The 16,189-nt window shown below is 36.1% G+C and overlaps 1 protein-coding gene across 6 annotated transcripts in view; it reads right to left on the bottom strand.

Annotated features, from left to right (window-relative positions):
* The window catches only part of dlg1a (discs large MAGUK scaffold protein 1a), a 134,422-nt gene that overhangs the window by 11,354 nt on the left and 106,879 nt on the right, over positions 1–16,189 (bottom strand). For 2 of the 6 annotated variants that reach the window (XM_079432080.1, XM_079432081.1), the window contains exons 15-18: positions 8,129–8,243; positions 4,507–4,683; positions 2,953–3,019; positions 599–623 (exon numbers count right to left, since the gene is read on the bottom strand). In XM_079432080.1, coding sequence (XP_079288206.1) covers positions 599–623; positions 2,953–3,019; positions 4,507–4,683; positions 8,129–8,243 — 384 coding nt within the window. Of the gene's footprint in view, positions 1–598; positions 624–931; positions 1,032–2,952; positions 3,020–4,506; positions 4,684–8,128; positions 8,244–9,037; positions 9,204–16,189 lie in introns of those variants that run through there. The other 4 variants (XM_079432084.1, XM_079432083.1, XM_079432079.1 and 1 more) reach the window with 4 other exon arrangements.

The following is a 16,189-nucleotide window of genomic DNA, read 5'->3' as shown; positions in this document are numbered from 1 at the left end:
CGAAGGAGATTGACAGTCATCCTGAATTTCTTCCATTTTCTAATAATTGTGCCTACAGTTGTTGCCTTCTCACCAAGCTGTTTGCCTATTGTCCTGTAGCCCATCCCAGCCTTGTGCAGGTTTACAATTTTGTCCCTCGTGTACTTAGACAGCTCTTTGGTCTTGCCCATAGTGGAGAGGTTGGAGTCTGATTGATTGAGTGTGTGAACAGGTGTATTTTATACAGGTAACGAGTTCAAACAGGTGCAATTAATACAGGTAATGAGTGGAGGATAGGAGGGCTTCTTAAAGACAAACTAACAGGTCTGTGAGAGCCAGAATTCTTGCTGGTTGGTAGGTGATCAAATACTTATTTCATGCAATAAAATGGAAGTTAATTATTTAAAAATCATACAATGTGATTTTCTGGATTTTTTATATATATTCTGTCTACCTACGATGAAAATTACAGATCTCTCCATTCTTTGTGAGTGGGATACTTGAAAAATCGGCAGTGTATCAAATACTTATTTGCCCTACTGTAGATTTATGGGGAACGAAGGAAGTTTGGTGGGGCCAGTGGGGTACTGAAGGTCTGCTGTTGCCTTTGTGGACTTACTCAAGCCTTTGTCGTCACTCAGGTCCTGTAGAGCAGTCGGCAGAGAGCACGGAACAAGAGAAAACCACAAAAATAACAATGATTACTGGAACAACACATCACGTCTTACCGATGAACACTGATCCTGCCTTGCAACAAACCCAGATAGGGAGACTTCGGTGGTTTTCAATGGATATTTGGTCCCTAAATTACTTCACAATGATTTACAATAGTAGAGATCAACCAAATTTGCCGTAATGTTTAGGGTTGTTGCAGAAGCAAGAGCTTTGTTCAGCGGTGTTGGCGTTGCCGCGTGTGGCGCTACCCTGCCCTGCACACGGCTAATGTACTTACGGTCCACATCACTTGTTTCCTGTTCGCTGGGGTCCTTGTTCTTGTAGAAAGGGAATTTTCGCGAAAAGAGGTTCTTTTTACGCTTGTCATTGAGTGACTGCTGGGAAGGAGGAGAGGGAGGGATGGAGAGGGGGGGAGAACAAAAAAGGAAGAACAGATGGAATGGTGTTGGGTGTCTAGTTGAAGTATGAACAAATGCCCAACTTAACAGATGCCCATGTAACTGACTCTATAGCCACCGCCATCCAATAAAATGATGCTGGAATTACAAAAAAATCACTAATGTGAGAACTTATAAATAGATATGAAACCAGATCTTGGTTTGGAGATGGCAACAGACACAGTAGAGTTTGAGGGATTACTGAACATCAGATAAATTTAAAGGGTAGTTACCACAAACAAGGTTAGCAAGGTGGGTTTATAGTACAAATGCAAGGACATGCAGAGCAGCCCCCTAAATTAGTTAGTTGATAAAAGTTAGTGATTGGCATTGATCAAAGGGTTTGGACAGGAACAAATTTACAAAACACTTAAAGTTGGACAGATGTGTAATGTGCAGGAAGAGAAAGTGAAGAGCAGTTTGACATCAATGGCAAGCGTATACATCTTTTTGTTTTCTGAAATATTCATGCACTCATGCTGCATTGGTGAATGCAGTTGAAAATGCTAAGACAGTGAAGAGTGGATGATGAGTTGGTCCAGTGCTAAACACAATACTGCTGCAAAGACTATCACTAGGGCTGGGCAAAATATATATTGAATTTCAACAATACATTCTGTGGGGATATAAAATTAATCAACATTGTGAATATTGCTATAATATTAAGGATTTTTTCTGCTACAATTTTTAAAGATCATGTCATTAGACTACTTCTGCAGTCTTTCCTTGTCACAGTATATACTGTATATTAAACTTCATAAGAAAAACTGGGTTGGAGTAAATTGTTAAGCTTTCTTTCTCTTAATGAGGTCAAACTTTCATTTCAGTAAATCTGTTCATAACTGATGTAATGATGTTTGTATATTTCACTGAAGCCCATTAAGAGAATAGGATAATTCATATAATTAAAATCTGTTAGTCCAAATATTAAATTAATGTTATTATTTTATATTAGAGCATACAGTAAGATTTATTTATTTTTTACCAAGGAAGCATTTGATTGATTCAAAAATACAGTACAACAGAAATGTGAAATATCACAATTTAAAACAATAATTTTATATTTGAATATATTACAAAATGTAAATTATTAAGCTAAATTTTCATCAGCCATTACTCCAGTCAGCAGTGTCAAAATATTCTTCAGAAATCATTCTAATATGTTGATTTGGTACTCATGTAACATTGCATGTTATATCAATATTTTTTTTCATGATTCTTTATTTATTTATTTATTTATTTGAAATGGAAATCTTTTGCGGCATTATAAAAGTCTTTACTGTCATGTTTTGAATTAATAATACTGAACTGAATGTGTCCTTGCTGAATAAAATTATGTATAATACATATTTTTTGCCATATTGCCCAGCCCTAATAGTCACATGCGGTTAAGAATCCTCTCACAGGAGAGAATAGTGAACAAACATACAGGATTAGTACACTACATACAGAAAAAAAGACATTTGCATTCATTTCACAAAAAGAAACTTACATACTTCACTACTTTGTTAGAGTTTACACTTGCCAGCTGTTAGTCATCTTATGTGAGAACATATTTGGCTTCGGAAAAGTCACACAAGATAAAGGTGCAACAAAATGTTTCTAATGCTGAACATCTTGTTAGCACTTTTCATCTCAAATTAGCATAAAATAATGTTTCAAAATAGGCTACAAGGCGTGTTCAAAATGGTTTCTGTCAAATTAAGGTTATGTCGGCATGACTGCAAGTAAACTAAATTAAATTTTTACATAAAAGGCCCGTTTATTATGTATTAGTCTATAAACAGCTGCTTTTTAAAGGCATTAAAAGCCTGTTTGTGTCAAGCCATACATGGTAAATATTTGAGCAGCAAACACTTACCCCTTTGTCTCGAGACTTGGAGTTGAATTTAACCGTCTTTAACCTGGCTCTTTCTTTTCTCTCCACCCTGAAGAAGGAGGAGACAAAGACATTAGGACAAGTATTTTCACTGTTAATACACCACAACTGTCCTGAGTTCATTATGTATGTGTATATAAACTGAAAAAAGTATGTTGAGAAATGTATGAAGCTCAAAAATGTTTGCTTTTTGCAAGGATACAAATATTGTAGTAAGACAAGGAATAAACATGTGGCGTAGGTAATATTTGTCCCCATATTATCCTTAAAATACAAATTTTTATGTTTTAATGGTAACATTCACAAGACGCTGATCTAACATGCTTCTTAGAGAGAGTTTACATGAGACATTTTGTTACAAAAACTGTGCTTTGATGGATCTAGATGACATCTAACCTCCAAAATCCAAATATGTTGAAGCATCACGAAATATGACGCAGATCAGAAACTTTCACCAAGAGAAATCCCAACTTGTTTCTAAAAATACAGAGCATTGCTGGCTGTCCCCTGTGCTTCAAGACCAAGCGTCATCAGTAGGGAGACGAGAGAGGCAAATTTTTAGAACGAGGTGAGAAGTCAATTATCAAGTTTCAATCAGCATACAGTTGGGTGAAGAGAATGAGAGAGAAACTCTCACAGCATCACACATCAGTGCTGAAATATAAGGCTCTAATTAGACATGGATGACAGTAAACCCATGACTTTGGCAAAAAATAGAGTAGACTTGTTTGTATCTTTGTATTCTAAATACAATTGAATTATTTTGTCACACATTTGTATGTAACTCACTTATAACATCTTATATTTCATCTCAAGCATTCAGTTTAGTAACCAAGTACACTAAGTTTTGATAAAACATTATTGGGGGCAAAATTGTTGGCTGTGGTGGAAAAGAAGCCATGACTGATGTGCCATTGTAATTTTGATCATTTATATATTTTCCACAATAAACATTGAAAGCTTTTATGATTATTTGACTCTTTGTTTAAAGCCTGGGACTGTGACTAGTGTAAAATAAAAGCTACACATAAAATAGATTTTAAAAGCAGCAAAAATAAATAATGAAGGCATAGAAGTCTCCAAGCAGACTTACAAAAAAAATTTAATCTATTAGTTAAAAAATAAAATCCCTAGGACATAAAAGAAAGCGCTCTTGATTGAAGAAACGGCAACGTTCTTCAAACAGTTTTCTATCTCTAGCTGCTTAGTCAAGTTAAAACCCTCATCACACAGAGAGCTTATGCAAGCATATATAGTCTCAAGTATGATAATTCTTGGATGCCATTGTGCAGATGTATGTGTGCACATGGCTCATTATTACAAATTACAATGAATAATGCATGGCAATTAAACCAAAATGAAGAAAGGCAGTGAACTAAAACAGAAGACATTGTGAAAGAAACATTAGTGGAAAGACTATGAGTTGTGGGTAATGTGGCATTAAACACACAATTGTGTTAATCACTGTAAAGAGGATTAACTGAACTACATTTCTACAATACGGTGTGCTTTGGAATGCATGGGGGCACAGCCTACCTCTTCTTGCTGGGAATGACGCCCATCTCCTCCATCTCGCCATCTGTAGTCACATGCCGTGCTTGCCACCACTCCTCGTCCGAAGCATTCAGGACATGTAGGATGTCACCAAAGTGGAAGTTCAGCCCCTGACTGGGCAGGCCGGAGTCTTTCGTTATGTCATAATCAAACAGGGCTCTGGAGGAGTGAGAATGTAATAAGAATTACTTTTAAAAGAAGAAAAAATAAGACAGCAAAAAGCCAATTAATGTAAATTAATCTTCTTTGATGACAAGGTAAATTATAATAATAAAAAATTAACATTATAAAATCATAACAACAATAATGACTAATATATATATATATATATATATATATATATATATATATATATATATATATATATATATATATATATATATATATATATATATATATATATATATATACACACACTCCCACATAAAAGTTTGCATAATGTTACTTTTAAAAATATCCTACTAAATTTTTAGTCAATAACATGACATTTCAAGTGAAATATTTTTGTGTAATTTCTGTGCCACTAGCAACGCCAAACAGAAACTGCAAAAATATTTTAAAATATGTTTTTGCGATTCAAACACTCATTTTCCATTGGTTGAACAAACTGATTGTCCCGCCGAAAACTCATGCTATTGGTTGTGCTAATGCTGCAACGTTTGACTGGTCTGGATGTTCAAACAAAAAGCATCTTTTGATTTCGCCAAAGAATTTACATTTCTAAGGTTTAGTTTATATTAAGCTAGAATAGGAAAATGTATTTAAAAAAAGCACTTTAGTTTTAGAGATGCAGTAGCAAGAACAGCCTTTATTTTAAAGGTCAGAGGGAAGGTAAAAATGGGGCATGTCAAACAAAATTAGGATTTTCTAGGGGAGAATGAAACCTTTTCTTAAAAAAAAAAAGCACAATAAATCATACAGACACAACAGCAAGAAAAACCTCTAGACTGTGCATACAGATATTCATATGAGTTTATGAATATCAAATAACCATAAAGACAGTGAAACCATTTTCTAATGCCAAAGTTATTTTATATATTACAAAGCCAGTCTTCCTAACTCATTTGCCTACAGACAGATTCCCTGAGATGTTAAGTAGGCCACTGCTGTTCTGTGCATGTGTATTTAAAAGAACTGGAGCTGAAGTAACTAGCTGTCCAAGCTCTTGACTAGCTTATCTCTGTTTCCTCATCAATAATGAAGCACTTCCAGGAGGAAGCCAGGGCATCTGAGAAGTTTATGGGGCTTTAAGGAACATACAGACACCAAAGCCTTCTTTAACACTTAAAAGCACATAAAGAACCCTTATTTAACCCTTCAGCAAATGATGCAGATGATTTCTGTGCTGTCTTAATCTGCTTAGAGGTGTAATAGGCTACATTTGTATCCTTGTACAGCTGAAACAGAGACCTTCAGAGTCATAATAAACGGCTGGCAGACCGAAGATTAAAAGCTCAATCTGTGTAGATATGAGGTTTTAATGTAATATCAGATCATAAAACTGGTGTTTCTTTCAGAAAGGTCAAAATTATATTTGTACTTTGACAGCCAGTGGAAAAATTTAATATTTTTAAATGGATTTACTAGACACTTACTAGAAAATATTACTGATTTATGCTCCGTGAGTCATGAAAAAGGCCTAAATACATAATTTATTAGCACTACATGTTCTACATGTCACTAGTGGGCTAGTAAACCTCTCACAAACATGCTAAATATAAAGCCATCTTTTCTACCTACATCCTTGCGTGATTTTATGCGTCCATCAAAACAATGAATGAATGAATGAATGAATGATGCATTTATATAGCGCCTTATTGTGTATTGCTGTACACCCAAAGCGCTTTACAATCATGTGGGGGGTCTCTCCTCAACCACCACCAGTGTGCAGCATCCACTTGGATGAAAACAAGCTACGTTGACATTGCCACAACAGCTTGTGTTAGTATACATCTTTCAGAAACAGTTCGCAATAAACCAAACTAGAGCAAACAGCCCCCCTGCAACATGCACTTTTAGAGGCAGGGTATTTATGGAAGCGCTTCTTACTCTTCATTTCCATCACTGTTTGTTTCCATTAATCATTCATTATATACACTTACTATGCAAGACGTTCTGCTGTATGTCCTTCACTTCATTTTATATTAGATTTCCAGTCCCTTAAAATAATGCTATTTTTCTTATGATAACCAATTGGGCTAATATTTTGCATGACGCATACATAAATATACAGGGACAATGCATTATGGGTTGAGCTGAATGTGACCTACACAGCTGAAAAATCACATTAGGTTTTAAATCAGTGAATACCGCATGCATGTGTAGAGAACCCAGTGCCCAGGGGCTTTCGAATCCTCAAAATGTCAAAGCTGTTCTTATTAAAACATAAGAGCAGCAACCTGAGAGCTAGTGAATAAAGTTAAACTAAAGCCACGTAAGAGCAAAACTTCAGGAACGGTTTTACATAATCCTGATCATCTATTGCTTTAGGTCTAAATGCTACCGTTGCGCTAGGCTATGAGCAACGGGAATCCATGAACACAGGAAGGTAAAAAGACTTTCTCCAAAAACATGGCAAACTTTCAGTCAATACAGAGCCCTTCATGTCTCGCCTCAGTGTTACTGTCTGGAATGATGTTATTCAATCTACTGTGCAACCACTGGCCTGAATGTCCTGAAAGCAGCAAAAAACACAGGCACACTTCAGAGAATTACATATTCACATAAGGGTCTATGACGCATTCAGCGGCAGACAAATCAATATGCATAAAAAAAAAAAAAAAAAAATACAAGGAGATGGCTGGTCAAATATGAATGAAGGCCATAACAGGATGACCAATTTTTGCATGGGTTTTAGGGATGGATTGTTAACTATGTGAATATTTAGTACTTATTTATAGACATTACACCCCATTTTGTCTATGTATGAAGCCATCAGTGAAAATGCTTTTATTTTGCATTATTATTAGTGCTGTCAAACGATTAATCGTGATTGATCGCATCCAAAATAAAAGTTTTTGTTTACATAATGTGTGTGCACTGTGTATATTTATTATGCATATATAAATACACACACATGCATGTATATATTTTAGAAAAATGTTACGCTTCTATTTTAAAAATATTTATGATATAATTATAGGAATTTAAATATATACATGTAAATTTCAAAATATATGTTGTGTGTGTGTGTGTCTTTATATTTACATAAAAAAAATATATAGAACACACAAAATTATTATGTAAAAAATAACGTTTATTTTGGATGTGATAAATCGCCATTAATCGTTTGACAGCACTAATTACTATACATTTTTCAAATTACACATTATACTACCAGCATGTTATTTGGCATGAAAAGTTTTTTTTTTTATAAAATATAAAAATGGATCTTAAATCTTAGATTTTAGATATAAAATAGTAAAATAATTGTATGTATACAATAATAATAAAAGGGTAGAAAATACAGTAAAACCATGTACTACATACTATGCAAAGTGCTTTTTTGCAGAAGTGCCACAGTCCTGTGTTGATCTCGGAGGATTAAGGAGCTAAGCATGTTTGGAAGATCAAATGTAACTAGTGGCGATTAGTAAAAGCTCACCTGACATACAGGGTCCTCTTCTGACTAGTCCGCAATGAGCCGGAGCCTGAACTAATACTGCTGTTCATCATCTGCTCCCGTAGATCATGGATTTTGGCTTCAAATCGACTGTACTCTGTTGGAAATACAGAAAACAACATTACACATGCTGTCCTGCTGAGAAGAGATAAACGACAAGGAAAAAAACCTCAAACACCTAGAGCCTCAGGGTGGATCGGTAATATCGATGGAGATGGAGGGAATAAAGTCATACAGAAAGAGAGAGACATAAAAATGATGTGTGGTTTAGAGCATTTGGAGAAAGTATAGGATCTCTGTTTAAGGTCTGGTGTGAGTGTTACAAATGTATAAACACTAAATAGCAGACAGATGCATCAGCATACGCACAGCTGTGCAAGCCGTAAAGTGGTAGAGAGGACGGATATAGTCTGATATGTTGGAGAAATCTTATTTAGTGAGATAGACCCGGTGAATCCATCATCCATTCCCAGGACTCAAACTGCGTGAGGAAGTCACGCTAGACTGAAACAGTGAAAAGGTTCATGAATTATTCAGTGGTTTAACCCACATAACGCTCCTGCTCTTTCCCCATGTTTGACCTTAAGAGAACGTAAGAAAGACATTCAAGCTATAGAACCAGAAATGCTGACATTATATCTTGATAAAGACCTGACAACAGGTTTTGAATCATCAAGAATGTCTTTGAAGTAAAAGTCGAGGCAAATAAAAAAATATATTAAAAAAAAGTCTTAAATATCCTCTACTAAAAAAAAACCTCAAACCTCATGAAAAATACAACCATTAAATTATGCCACATTCACAACACTCAAACATTTAATGCACAATAAAACACTAACTCTAGCTACAAATTAATGTTCAATGAAGTTAAAAGTAAATCAGCATACTTACAAGCTCTTTTCTCAGAGCCGCGCAGGAATCTACAGTGAGCGAAAGTTTCCGAGCGTTTTTCTCCGTGTCTGTCTCTACCCCTCCATGTGGGAGTTCAATTGTGTTGTGGTGCTGAAGGACAGCTCCAAATCACACACAGCTGCTCTCCGTGCGCGAATGTGTGTTTGAGTGCGTGTATGTGTGCGGAACTTGCCTTAGTTGGAAGCTTCCACGCAAAGCCTCTCTGAGCACCTACAGCACAGCAACATAACAGATGCTAATGGACTAAACAGTGCTTGAATTGCTCACTCACCCCTCCCTCCCCTCTCTCGCTCTCTCTTTCTCTTCTTGTTGAAGTCACAGCCCTAACCCCATGTTGGCTTGTTTAGCACAAAACCGCACATTTATTTCACCAAGAACAACAAAGGAAGTATATGAACAGAGAGTGAACTAACAACAGGAGAACTAGTAGTGCACTGAGGCATATGATGATATTTGTATCGTTATGATGACCACTGCCATTGCCTTCCAAAAAAGTGCCAGATTTACTAAACAGGGCAAATTAGTAAGGACTACGATCCCATGAAATTTAACACGAAGCAGCCAGATCATGTAATCTACCAAGAGCAACGCAATTTAGCTAATATCGAAGCTACGTCAAATGCAAAATGTATTAAGAAATGCTTTTGGTGCATTGAATAATGGTAAATTGACTACCGCAAACCTTTGTAAATCAATTTACAAGTTTCATTGAAATACTCTCCCCCCATTAATTTTGCATATGCAATAGAAACTCCTATAAATACATATGTATTAACGTCAGCTGCTAAATAACTGCGTCCACACTTTGCATAATTTGTCACTACATGTCATTAGTAAATCCTATAGTGGTTTTTAAATGGGTTTGTGCTGGAACAAGTTATTAGTAAATCTATGTGGAGTATTTTTATGTGTGTGTATTTCTTTGGAATATTTTTGAGACAAACCAATTAACAATCTCACATCACAAAATTGTTCAAATTCATTACCAATATTTACTGATACTACTATTGTTTTCTCACCAAAATGTGTATCACTTCTTTTCTAACAGAATAGAAAGTGATATTAAGGACACAGGAAAAACAATATTTCCACAAATGGTTGTGAGAAATATGTTGACTGGAGATGAAGAAATTAAGAAAGACCTTGAATATTTCATAATTGATAAAAAAAAAGAAAAAAAAAAGAGTGAAATTCTTTACAGTTCAATCCATGTACAGAATAATAGGAATGACCAACACACACTGAAGTAAAACACTAGATTCTTTTGGCTGAGCATCTCTATCTCCACATGTTCCTGTATTGCTGGAGATACTGTATCTTCTGATAAGACAAAATGGATATTTCATAAGTAATGTAAAACATTTAAATTATCTTCAATAAATAATCTCGCTGTCTTGTTTTCTCTCTGAATTCCCATCTTCCCTTGGTAGATAAACATAAGGCAATGAGACATAATGGATGCGGACAAGTCTCTGTTGATGAACGAAAGTCTATAATTAGAGCAGAAATGCAAAGTCATTCATAATGAAGACTGAACATTCATGGCTTCTTGCAGAGTCCATGCAGACGAAACAACAGGAAACTAAATTCTAGTACCCCCAGGATTACATTGGTTTGAATGAATCGTTTAATGAGAGTAATGATGCATGTGCTGCCATAGAACAGTGAAAGGCTTTCATGTTATCAGGAATTCAGAATTCAGTTATCGTCATCAATTCTGTGTCAAACAACAAAACAATTAAGGGGCTGTCAGAAAGCTCAAAAAAAGGAAGGAGACCGAGAGAGGAAATAATACACTTTGAGTCACGTGTCAAAAGAACGAAAGTTGGATGTTGAATAATCATTAGAAGCTTTTATATGTAGAAATGGCATTAAGGCACAATGGCAAAAGCTAAATCAACTGTTTTGAAGTATCATTATAACAAATGTACAAGCTCCAAAGTTTAACACTTCCTTTATTAGATAAATAGTAATAGCAAAGCCAATAAGCCAATAATTATTTGTGACCCTGGACCACAAAACCAGTCTTAAGTCGCTGGGGTATATTTGTAGCAATAGCCAAAAATACACTGTATGGGTCAAAATGATATATTTTTCTTTTATGCCAAAAATCATTAGGATATTAAGTAAAGATCATGTTCTATGAAGATATTTTGTAAATTTCCTACCGCAAATATATTACAATTTATTTTTTGATTAGTAATATGCATTGCTAAGAACTTCATTTGGACAACTTTAAAGGCGATTTCCTCAGTATTTAAGTCAAGAGTCAAGTCAAGACTCTTGACTTAAATACTGAGAAAATAAAAAAAAAATTTAGATTTTTTTGCACCCTCAGATTCCAGATTTTCAAATAGTTGTATCTCAGCCAAATGTTGTCATATCCTAACAAACCATACATCAATGGAAAGCTTATTTATTCACCTTTCAGATTATGTATAAATCTCCATTTCGAAAAATTGACCCTTATGACTGGTTTTGTGGTCCAGGGTCACATTTCACGTTATGCCTTGGAAATGATACATGGCCAAAATTCTGTACTATATAGGTGTACAGTGCATAAACAAACAAACAAAAAAAGCACTAAAAACAAATCAATCTTTTTACTGGTTCAAGTGTACTTTGGTAATACATAATGAAAATGGGTAGCCATTCAGAGAATCGCTTAAGATCACATTTAACCATGTTATTAAATTATTAATGTTTGTAAGATTAACTTAAAGTGAGTTTTAGATGATGGCAAAGGTAACAAATGTAAAAATCTAATCTTTCTGCCAATAACTGACAGGGTACAGATATAATATGCTGTGCATCCATAATGAAGAGTATCAGCAAAATACTGGCACCGATTCTCAAAAACGCCAAATATCAGCAGTGTGACTTTAAAAATATCTAAAAAAAAATGTTTGGGCATGGATTACTTTCTTTCAATAGCGCTATGTAGACAGAATAAGCATTCACAAAATTTTATGAGTCATCAAATCAAAATAAGACAGCTATGATCTCATGAATATGTACATTTTAACGAGGTGCGAGAGAGGATTTAGTCTTTGTTAATCTGACTGTTTGTCATCGTAGTCGTAGTGTGCGGCTAACACACTTTCAGTTAATACATAATATTGACTGATACTTTAAAGGCATTAAAGGAAGTTTACCTCATTTTTGACACAAGCAGAGTAAAACCAGAGTAAAAATAGAATTGCTACATGCCATCTAAGCATTACAGTGCTGCCAAATCTTGCAAGAAAAGCAAGCAACCCAGTCTGACTAAAGCAATATATTAACTATTATCAAAAACTGTTTTCATTCTGTGTGGTCACACTGAAAGTAAAAAGCGTTTGTTTCTTGAGGTAAGTGAAATTTGTAAATTTCTCCTTAATTCTGTAAATAACTGGAGGGCATGTCACTGAAGCGGGACTTGTGCTTAGCCCAGCTGTGTGAGTGTGTGTGTGTTGTGTGTGTGTGTGTGTGTCAGACACTGATGTCTTTAAGCTCCAGCACAGATCCTCAGAGCCGTTAAATCCCTCTGATCAAAGCAGTCTGGCCCTAAGGGGTTTCATTTCCTATCCAAACACCACTATCAGTGTACATTTAATGCCATTTGTTTCTCATGTCAAAAAAATGGAAGCTCTGGAATGATTGCGTTGCAGTTAAATCATTACACCACAACATCTGTTCTTTAATTAGATATCTAAAGCATCCTCTGGTTATTGCACTTAATGGAAAACACCACGCAGCACTGACATATTCACTATGAGAAGCCCTGGAGAGTTGACAAGGTCCTCCCTCAGCAGTTCTTCAGCAGCCATTGGTCAAAGTGAGTGCTGCATCTGTGCTTTCCGATGCTTTATTATGCATGTTGTCACACACTGCATATGGAGAGCAGAGGGAGTTGGATCTAATCTCAGCTCATTCTCCCCACAGGGAGCTGCCTGAACCCTGCTCGCACCTGTGGCCGCCTGATTGGGCACAACCAATCTCCATCTTGCTGACTGAATGCTGGGAAGAAGAGCATGTTGATGAGACGTCTGGCATGGAAAAGGGATGACAATATAGAGATTCACGTGGAGGTTGGTCATTTCTCTGTAGCAACTATAAACGTGTAACTTTCAATGCAGTAGCTTCACTGCTGGTAAAATGGGTTTCAAAAATAGGTTGAACATTTCAGCAGGAATGCATCTTAAATACAATTTATGATTATATTGACATAATGCAGTATTGAAACCCTCCACATCTATATTTGAACAGAAAACAGAGATGAGACTTTGCAAACTGACACCCACACTCTAATTCAAGATGATGATGACAGTAGTGGGCTTATATATATATTTTTTTTTTGGAAAGCTACACTGACTCAACAAATATCAGGGAAGATGAGAGACTATGCTATGGAAAATTTAAAACAAACATGTGGGTAAATCAAATGGGTAAATCTCAAACATGTCAAAACATGTCCATGTAATATTTCAAAACAAAAAGAAGGAATGAGAAATTACATATGAAAGAATGCAGGGCCGGCGCTAGCCATTTGGGTGCCCTAAGCACAAACGCTTGGCGGTGCCCCCCCCACCACCACCAAAGAAATAACTACCATTCAGAATTTCTTAGTTAGGTTCTCTTTACTTCCAAAATAACTGCTGCAAATAAATAATTGGAACAGAACAATGTAAACACAGAAAGTTAAAAGTGCAAAAAAAGTTTAAAGTGCAAATAACAGTATAAGTGTATGAATTTTATGAAGTATGAATTTTAAAGTGCACATTTTAAACTGCAAATAACCATACATAACTGCACAGTAGAATTTACTTCTACATACTCCTGGCCTTGAGTTGCTCCTTGCATGTATTTTAGCATTGACCCTGCATTCAGAAATACAAGACACAATATTCAGGGATTCTACTGAAATGCATTTTTGATTGAACCATCAACCATCATACAAAAATATTGCACACATTAGTCTTTTATATAGGCCTATGTGTCACTGGAACATTTAAAATTCAAAACTCTATTTTACCTTTAAAAGAGGTCTGATGAGGCACAATATAATAATTCTGTACATAATTTGTAGGGCTGGGAAAAGATTAATCGCATCCAAAATAAAAGTTTGTGTCTACATGATACATGTGCGTGTACTGTGTATAATTATTTTGTATATATAATTTATATAATTTGTATAATTATTTTGTATATATAATTTCTATATACAAAATAATTATACACAGTACACGCACATATATCATGTAGACACAAACTTTTATTTTGGATGCGATTAATCGAGATTAATCTTTTCCCAGCCCTAATAATTTGACAACTCTGTGAATATGAAAATATACAAACACTGAGATTGTGGGTTTTTTTTTTCTAATTTCAGTTTCACCAACAGATGTCGCCCTTGGCCGAACCTCTTGAAAATGACCGCATAGAACAACAACGAAAAAACTTTATCTAAGCGGTCTAATTTGGCAAAATCACATCACGTTCAGTTGCAGGGTTTTTCTAAAGTTCACCTTACCAAGAGGCAGATAGGCATTATATTGAAGCGAAGAAATTACAATAGGGAACGTTCTGCACTAATAGCTATATGCACACACATCTGTAACGTATAGCCTACCTAGGGGGAAAATTAGCTTTATTTGTCATTCAAATATGACGATGAGGACCCCAACGATTGGCCTTCCTTTCCTTCTCAAACAAACTGCATCTTTAACAGCCCAAGTTTCAAAATTTCCCGGGGGAGAAACCCCCGGACCCCGTTAAAATAAAAGACTCAACATGCAGGGCTAAAGCCCCGGATCTTTTGCACTACTAGCGACGCGGACGCGCCGACGCCCCTGGACATGCATACTACACGCACAAAACTAACATTTTTATTTAAAACATTGCCTTACCTGCAAGCGACGCGCGAGCATCATCCCGCTGTCTCTTCTTTTTTCTTTTTTCCGCCCCCGACTCTTGGTGCCTTTTCGAGGCCATGTCTGAGGTCGGTGTCGGCCAAATTTGAAATTGATTGAAGCATAATTGAACAGACCACTGGGAGGTGGGGAAGGGGGGGCACCAGAGGGAGACTGGCACAGAGATTCACCTTTTTCTCGACTAATTTGGTCTAGGCCTATATTACTTTTGTATTGCGTTTGTATATTAACATGCTAGAAATATTTTATTTGTTATTTATACTAGTAGCCTATATTGTGATGATATTTTCACGACCCAGATTTTTTGGTGCCCCCCCCAAGCACTTGGTGCCCTACGCGCAGTGCGTGATGTGCGTGTGCGGAGCGCCGGCCCTGAAAGAATGAAATGAAAGAAGGCGTAACTTTTATTCTCGCTGTAGTAGTGTTGTTGCCGCCGCCTTGTCGTGGAGACGTTGTGTGTTTCGTTGTGAAAGCGCAAGTACTTTGGTTTGGCCTTCCAAATGAGTACATAACTAGAAAGTTAAGGTTAAGTTATATTTACAACACCTGTTCCAGAACAGTACAAGACAAATATCTGAGTGTGTGCAGCGCATTTTACGGAGGACTATTTCCTGAACCTCGGAGAGAGTAGCCTACAAAATAGCTGAGTTTCCATCCAAAGTTGCGAATTTAACTTATGCGCAAAATTGGAATATCGCATAAAACATTTGCGAACAAGCAGTTTCCATCCAACGAGTCAAAGAGAACAAAATCGTCACTTCCTGGTAAAAGGGCACTAAATAGCCTATAGAAAACTAGGATAAGCTACTGAATATAATAATTTTCATATATGAAAAATGACTTGCGAGCAGACGAAACAATAAATACTGTCATTGCTTTCGGAGGTGAATGCTGCTGGTTGGGAACACAGTCGTGTAAGACAATAATACAGAAACACTTTGATGACAGACTTTGCTCAGGCATTTCAGAACAAACTTAACCACATTTCAGATGCTGTGGAACGAGATTAGTCCGCTGCTAGTCATCCCATCTCATGGCGCATAGTCACATTACTTTTTTGATGCGCTTGGGATTTATTCACAAAATGCATTTCAATCTCCCATTATTCACATTAAACCTTTTTCGTCAAAACCCACCTCAAGCGAGCATTAAAAACTATTTTGCGAATTAAGGGAATTTTATTCGAAATTTGGCGTTTACATCATTCGTTTCTCATGCG

The sequence above is a fragment of the Barbus barbus genome (assembly GCF_936440315.1).
Source record: "Barbus barbus genome assembly, chromosome: 13".
Lineage (NCBI taxonomy): Eukaryota > Metazoa > Chordata > Actinopteri > Cypriniformes > Cyprinidae > Barbus > Barbus barbus.
Note: the sequence above shows the minus strand (reverse complement) of the source record. Positions and strands in the feature narration are given on the sequence as shown.